The sequence below is a fragment of the Lacerta agilis genome, chromosome 9 (assembly GCF_009819535.1).
Source record: "Lacerta agilis isolate rLacAgi1 chromosome 9, rLacAgi1.pri, whole genome shotgun sequence".
NCBI classification, from domain to species: Eukaryota; Metazoa; Chordata; class Lepidosauria; order Squamata; family Lacertidae; genus Lacerta; species Lacerta agilis.
Genome location: NC_046320.1, coordinates 35,382,088 through 35,390,293, shown reverse-complemented (window position 1 = coordinate 35,390,293; position 8,206 = coordinate 35,382,088). Strand labels below are relative to the sequence as shown.

The 8,206-nt window shown below is 44.3% G+C and overlaps 1 protein-coding gene across 1 annotated transcript; it reads left to right on the top strand.

Annotated features, from left to right (window-relative positions):
- Positions 1–284: 284 nt before the first annotated feature.
- On the top strand, positions 285–2,794 carry TLR2 (toll like receptor 2). The gene is given in 16 exon segments (XM_033159893.1): positions 285–335; positions 337–535; positions 538–627; positions 630–656; positions 659–697; positions 700–792; positions 795–863; positions 866–1,020; positions 1,022–1,163; positions 1,166–1,263; positions 1,265–1,379; positions 1,382–1,426; positions 1,429–1,553; positions 1,555–1,599; positions 1,601–2,347; positions 2,349–2,794. Coding segments are annotated over 16 exon segments (2,298 nt in total). The 3' UTR covers positions 2,607–2,794.
- Positions 2,795–8,206: the final 5,412 nt, after the last annotated feature.

Genomic DNA, 8,206 nt, shown 5'->3' with positions numbered 1-8,206 from the left:
GATGTAATTCAGATCAACCAAAGGCCTGGTTAAAAGGAACGTTTTTGCTTGGTGCCTAAAGGTGTTTGTATATTAGGGGCTGAAGGAAGGGGCAACTGCCTGATTGGTCCTCTTGTCAAGCCTCTATCTATCAGTGAACTTCTTATAGCACTTTGTATAAAAAGTTGTTAAAATACTGTGTGATTAAATGCTTTTAATAGTGAATTAAAAACAAATTCACACAATTATGTTTCTGTTTCTTTCTTCCTTTTTCACCCCCCCCCCCAAAACCTATTTAGACAGTCATGTTTGAGCAAGTCTGGCACCTGTGGTTCATCTCTGCTCTTGGAGCTGTGCGGTCTCTCTGCCCAGCAGATCAGCCCGTTTTGCGATGCCACTCTCTTTTGCAACTATTCTTCAAGGGCTTTACGTGCAGTTCCTTCTGGGCTAGCAGATGATATTGTGAAACTGGATTTGTCCTCCAACAGTATAGAGCACATCAGGGAAGAGGATCTGAAGTTTTCCGTCAGTCTGAAAACTCTTTTGCTCCAATCTAACCGATTCGGACAATTGATGGGAAGGCCTTCCGCTCCCTTGTAAAGCTGGAATACTTGGATTTATCAAAGAACAAACTGTCTCACTTGTCGCCCTCTGGTTCAGGCCCCTTTCTTCCTTACAGAAGTGAACCTAATAGGTAACTGCTACCAGATTCTCGGGAAGCTCCACTGTTTTCTGAATTGTCAAAACTGAGGTACCTGCACTTTGGAAATGACAACTTCTCTGCTTTACAGATACAAGACTTGGAAGGAATTTCACTCTTGAAGAACTGGAAATTGAAGGACACAACCTCAAACAATATGTAGCAGGAACTCTGAAACAATTAAGTTGATAAATCACATTATGTTGAATATTCCCCCCAATGCCACTTTAGCTGCAATTATATATGATGTTACAGATTCTGTGGGTGTGTCTGAACTGAGAATATACAAATCCTTGATATGCCGCCCATTCCTATTCTGGCCCAGTGCTGCTTACAGCTGTGCAGAAAGTTATCCTTAGAAATGTTGAACTTTCGGATATGTCTGTCGTTCAGATTGCACCCATATTTGCCCATATGAAACAAATGCAAGAGATAGAGATAGTAGATTGCAAGTTTGAAGGTACTGGGCACTTGATGGTGTTCCAGGTACTCCAGCTTCCCTGCAAGTGATAACAGTCAGAAATTTGACAATTACCAAGTTTTATTCCTTTTCAGATCTTTCTTCTGTGACGTCTCTTGTGAGGAAACTTTACCAGACTTACACTTGAGAATGCATTTGTTTATCTGGTGCCCTGTGATCTTGCAAGGCACTTCCATTCCATCGTGTATCTTGATTTCAGTGGGAATTTGTTGCTAGATCGTATTTGAAAAAATCATTGTGTGTGAATGCCTGGCCTAGATTACAAACTTAAATGTCAGTCGAAATTCTTTGAAGCAGTTTTCAGTAGTAGCAGAAAGTGTAGCTCTTAGACGGCATCTTATTAACTTGGATATAAGTCAAAATAACTTTGAAGAAATGCCAGCCTGTGTGTTTGGCCAGAAGTCTGAAATTTTTAAATATATCTGGCTGTAAATTAAAACATGCTCACAAACTGCATTCCTCGAAGTCTCGAAGTACTGGATGTTAGCCATAATAACCTCAAAGACTTCAGACTGAGCCTGCCTGACCTGCAGGAGCTTTACATCAAAGACAACAGACTGACAACCCTACCGGATGCTGCCTCAATTCCTAGTGTTAGAATCATAAATATTAGACAAAACCAAATATTTGACTTCAATGAGCAGCAACTTGTCAAATTTGCAAAAATCGACAAATTGGATGCACGTTACAAACAGTTTCCGCTGCTCGTGTGAATTGTATCCTTCACGCAGTCGCAACAAGGACCATCTAATGTCTTTGTTGCATGGCCAGAAAACTACATCTGTGACTCTCCGGAGCATGTAAGAGGGAAGCAAGTGGGAGCTGTTCAGTTTCGGCCCTCTGACTGCCACCTGACTTTGATGGTGTCCTTAATCTGCATCCTGATGCTGTTGATCGTAGTGGCGGCGGCTGTTCTTTGCCACAAGCTTCATGCCATCTGGTATATGCAAATGACCTGGGCGTGGCTTCAAGCAAAACGCAAGCCCCAGAGAAACCACAAGAAAGAAACCTGCTATGATGCCTTTGTTTCCTACAGTGAGCAGGACTCTGAATGGGTGGAAAACGTCATGGTGCAGGAGCTGGAGCAAGCTAATCCCCATTTAACTCTGCCTCCATAAAAGGGATTTACGCCTGGCAAATGGATTGTGGACAACATTATCGACTCCATTGAGAAGAGTTCTAAAACCTCTGTTCGTGCTGTCGGAGCACTTTGTACAAAGTGAGTGGTGCAAGTACGAACTCGATTTCTCTCACTTCCGGCTTTTTGATGAGAACAACGATGCAGCAATTCTGATCCTTCTGGAGCCCATTCCAGAGAAGACCATCCCCAAAAGGTTTTGTAAGCTCAGGAAACTAATGAATACAAAAACCTACCTTGAGTGGCCAAGGGATGAAGTTCAAGAGCAAATATTTTGGTTTAATCTGAAAACGGCAATAAAATCCTAGGTAAAATCCTAGCAGAGATTGTAGGGTACGTAGGGATGGGAGAATCTGTGGGTTCCCTTTTTCTCTCAGCTTCTCATTTTGCCAGCCTTAAGTTTTCCACATTTTTACATCAGTTGCACTTAAAAAAAAAAAAAGTCCTTATGAGAATTCAGCTAATTTTTCCTTCATATGCACATTTCTGCAAAACTGTTTTGCACATTGTATATGTATTTTTATGTGTTTTGGAAAGTGCAAATTATATGAGTTTGCCTTTAAATGTGAACTGGATCAAATTTCTTCCTTGTCCCTGATGTATGAGATCCTTTCGGTCTGAGCTGTGTGCTCCACTCCTATGTGAAGCATGTAAGAGGGTAGGCAGTTGGTAGTTGGGATGAGCAGATAAAAAAAGAGGATAGCACTCTTGCACCTTTAATAGTCTGATTTAAGATGGAATTCTCTCTTCTTCAAAACTACTAAAGGTGCAGGAGTCCTAGTCTCTTTATTTTTTTTTTAACCTGGCTGCCTTGCTGGCAGTCCAGACCCAGCCTAATCCTCAGGATTCCAGCATCTGACCCCCAAGACGACAGCTGAATCCTAAGGCATAAACCCCTTATGCAACTTGGCCTCCACACTGCTTCCAAAAATTTAGCAAAGTGTAATGCCTCTCCAGGTTGGACAGCAGCAGTTGCTCTTTCGGAGTTTTCCCTTTTGTGCCTCAGCTGCTCATATTTGCATGGCACCAGCCAATGGGAACAAGCTGCACAAGCTCCTAAGGCAGGCATAGGCAAACTCGGCCCTCCAGATGTTTTGGGACTACAACTCCCATCATCCCTGACCACTGGTCCTGTTAGCTAGGGATGGTGGGAGTTGTAGTCCCAAAACATCTGGAGGGCCGAGTTTGCCTATGCCTGTCCTAAGCCAAGGATGGTGAACCTGCGACCCACCAGATGGCGGTGGTTTATAGCTCTCTCACCACCCTTTCCCATTGGGCTTGCCTGAAGATGCATAGTGAAGAGGGACTGCCCCGCTCAGTGCTCTCAGTGCTTTGAAGCTTCTGCAAGAGCACATTTGTACAGGTTGCTATTTATACACTGGAAGGGCAGGAAGCACTTGCTGCGTGGTCTGAATGCTCTTTCAAGCTTGCTGTTTGCTACTTCACACATTGACTGATGCCATTATAGTTTCCTGTGTACCTGGTGTCTTTGATGGCAAAATCCTGCATTTTGTAACGTTGCAATAAAACATTCTTATCAAACACATTGTGGCTATATGGCCATGAATCATTCAACTGCACTGATACCCACAGAAGCTGATTCACAACCCAGTTAAATGAAAGTCCTTGGATTGATGCTAATTTAGCTCCACTCAAGAGTGACGGGTGAGGCTTATGATATGTTTATTGATGAAGGCTGCAATCCTTTGCACGCTTTTTAAAATAGTATGTACGTATGTCTCCATGTAGTCTTGGGGGAGCTTGAAACCTATTTATGTTGGTGGGAGTTGTGCATATAGCATTGTGATTTTCACTATGAATCCTTTCGATCATGCTCCTTGTGGGAAAGAAAGTGGGAGAGATCCAGCCAAAGTTTATAATTATTCCCATTCATAAGAACGTAACAGCTTGTTGGATCAGGCCGAAGATATATCTAGTCCGTCTTGTACTTTCATCAGCCAACCAGATACCTATAGGAAGTTGGTCTGGATAATTCAAACCCAAGAGCCCTCTCCCCTCCTGTGGTTTCTAGCAACTGTTGTTCAGAAGCACACAGGAGCATCAGACCATGGAGGAAGAGTGTTGCAGCCATAATGAATGCTCACTCCTCCGATTGTGGGCGCCCTTTGCGAGACCGCATGCAGCATCCTGAGCCATGTGCGACTTACCAGCTGGCTGTGCTGGCCCGCCTCCCTGATGTTGCAGTTGTTGGGGGTTCCCGCCAAACCCCGGTTCAAATAATCCAATCAGTGGCATTGTTGGAGGTGGGCCAGCCGAGCAACCAGTGAGTTAGCAGGCTTCACTCAGGTCCACTGGAGGTGAATAAAAGGGGGCGGAGCCAACAGAAAAGCATGGCTTGCAGTCATTATCTCCATTAATAATAATAAAATGATTAATGTGCTTAATCTTTTTAAAGTTATCCAGGTTGGTGGCCATCACTGCCTCCTTCATTTCAAGGGGAGGCATTTAAGAGACGCTAAGTTTATGAAGGCCCTCACTTCTCAGGTCCAGTTGGCGTCGCCTCTTCTGGTTTTCTGGTGCCAGCTAAAAATGCATTCATTTGCCCAGGTCATTGATTTGTTTATTGGCAGAGATAGGGAAGGCTGTGCTTCTGGACTGATGTAACTTGCAGGGTGTATGTGTGTGTGATGTAACTTGTTATTGGTTTGTATAGTGTGCTTGATTACGCTTCTTAAATTGTATGATGCACTGGGGTTATTTTGAGATAATTTAATATATTTTTAAATGATTGTTTTTTTAAGCAAGAGCAGGGGCTAGATATCCTTTAAAATAAATAAAAACACAACATATCTCTCCCATTGAACTCCACAAGGCTTATAAATGGTGAACCTTGGATTGTACATAATGCTGGCAACAGAAGCCCCAGGGGTCCACCTGGCTTTTGGTCTCATTCATAGGTACAGTGGGCCCACAACTTACTCTCACTTCACATATGTGATCGCAACCTTATGCAGGTGGGAGGGAATAAATAAATGGGAGCAGGGGGAACCTGTTGTTCCCCTCTCTCCATTTATCTCCCTGCCCCGCTACCCATGCAGCCAGCAGATTCTCCTTGCTTACCAAGCTCTGGGAAGGAGATGTGAGGGCTTTGGCATGCTCTGAGAACTCATTTCACCTCTTCTGGAAGCATCCCAGAGGCTGGCAAGGAAAGTGCTGTCTTGCTTACTTGGCTCTCAGAAGGTGGAAGGAGGACTCTGCTAGCTCACCTTTGCTCAAGGACCCCAGAACCAGACCCTTGTGTAAGTGGCGGGCCAACTGTATATAGTTTTAGGTTTTGTGTGTAAAGTCTAAACTGCTTCAGAAGGCATCACTAGTGAAGGACCCCTGGATGGTTAAGTCCAGTAAAGGTGACTGGGGTTGTGGCACTCATCTCGCTTTCAGGCCGAGGGAACTGGCATTTGTCCACAGACAGCTTTCTGGGTCATGTGGCCAGCATGACTAAACCGCTTCTGGTGCAATGGAACACCATGACAGAAGCCAGAGCGCACAGAAATGCCGTTTACCTTCCCACCGCAGCAGTACCTATTTATCTACTTGTACTGGTGTGCTTTTGAACTGCTAGGTTGGCAGGAGCTGGGACAGAGCAACGGGAGCTAGCCCCAACACACATGGAGATTCGAACCGCCAACCTTCTGATTGGCAAGCCCAAGTGGTTCAGTGCTTTAGACCCCAGTGCCGCCCATGTCCCTACTGAGGGTACATAAAGGCAGAGAGTGGAGGCTGTGCAGCAAGATCTTTTAAGGTGTTGGCTCTGATGCATAGCTGTCAACTTTTCCCTTTTCTTGCGAGGAATCCTATTTGGAATAAGGGGATTTCCCTTAAAAAAGAGAAAAGTTGACAGCTATGCTCTGGTGTGAGGGTGGGTGGGAAACTATATGGGCCAGCTAATCATCAGATAAATAATTTCAAAGCAGAATGGCATTTCCAACATGCCATTGCCTATTACAAGCCATTCAATATCATTCATTTTGAAAAAGAGTGATGTGTCAGTTTTGGTCATGGTTGCCCACATTGTGCTTTGTGCCTGACCTTTTTGTTGTAAAAGAAGAAGGGAAGGGGCAGTATTTTTGTGAACAAGTGATGGCATTCCCAACACCAGCCTGCACAGCTTTATGAAAGTGATGCTCACATCTACAGGATGTAACCGTTGTAAGAGGAAAGCAGAAATCAATTTGTAAACAAACGAGCTGCTTAAGCAGCCTCTCTGTTTTTGCAGCCGTAAGTTAATTTAGCATTTCCGTTGCAATTGCAAATCTGTGCAAAAACTAGAAATGCATCGCAAACTGTTTATGCAGCAGCTATCACAGTACTCCTGCATACCAATACTTCAAAGCAGCGGCGGGGGGGGGGGGGGAGCTAACCTTTGGCTCTCCAGATTGTGTCAGGCTCCCAACTCCTATCAGCCTCAGCCAGGATAGCCAGTGGTCAGGAATGATGGGAGTTCAGCAACATCTGGGGGGCCACAGATTAGCTGCTCCTGCATTAAAGAAAAGCTTTAATAAAAAGTATTTTTAAAAAACCTCCCCTAGACGGCAAACAGTAATAATGATGGCAATTATGCAGAGGTCAACACCATAGGAAATGAGGCAACAACTGTGACTGGTGTAAACATTTGGTGAAATTGTATCCTAATATATTGGACTCCTGGGGCCAAAATGATTAGTTGGCACGGCTCCACAGAAAACAATGGCGCTGACTAAATTTGGCTGTAAAGAGTCATGTAAAGTCGGAGTCCCAACACTGACATAAGTCCCTAGCGAATCGGCCATGAACACACACACACACAGAGTTACTTTCTAAGTGTAAGCAGAATTTTCTTATGTGATTTCAGTGTTAATTTGTTGTGAGTAATGTTGACAAGAATAGAATCATAGAGTTGGAAAAAGCCTCCAAGATCATCCAGTCCAGTCTCCACACAAGAAACCCACAACATACCTGAGAGGCGGCCATCTTGGCTCTGTTTAGAAACTTGTTTGTTTACGTCTCCACTTTTGTTCACTTGCGTGTTTATTATGAATTGGTTTCTCACCTGCTCTTCACCATAAGGGGTCCGAAGCAGGCTTGTGTGAAGTGCTTCCCTAACTCAGGTGTAAAAAACCAGGATGCATTAGCCTATGACAGACTGACTTCATGAAGGTGTCGGATGCACCTCTATTGGGAGGGAATTCTACAACTTGGCTTCTCGGCCTTATTCATAGAAGCCAACTCCTGGGGGCTGAGGTCCCCCCCCCCCAAAATTGACAAGCATTGCCATTAAAATGGTGTTGCATGTGCCACGTCTTATGATGGATTATGCGGGACAGGGCTTATATTCAAGTTGGCACGCCTGCCCATATTTATGTCCCATCTTAAGCACCAAGAGTGAGTCCTGATAGATCAAGGGTCTATCTAGTCCAGTATCCTATTTCCTAGGTTGCCAGTCAGATACTGCCAGGCTCACAAAGCAGGGCATGAGGGCAGCAGCTCTTTCTCATCATTTGCTCCCCAGAAACTGATATGCAAGAACACAGGGCAAGACCTGGTCTCCATTAATTTCTCTTCTCTTTAAGCCAGTGGTGAAGAACCTCTGGCCTGTGGGTCTTATCAAGTCTGCCAGCCTTGCCCATTTGGCATGCAAAGGCATTTTGGGCAAGCAACACCCACCTCCCCATTACGTCTAAATTGGTTTGTGATGTTAGTGGGATGTTAAACAATTTGGATGAGGAGATCTGGGATGTTTCGTAATTGCTGCAAGTTGCAGGTCATGTGCATATTGAAAAGGAGTCATAGATTAAAAGCAATGTTAGATTTACCGGCGAAATAATACAGAGGGCCTGATTGCTTACTCCAGCTTAAGAGCTGTGGTTTTGTTTACTTCCAGTGCAAAAAACAACAACTCACCAAGCAC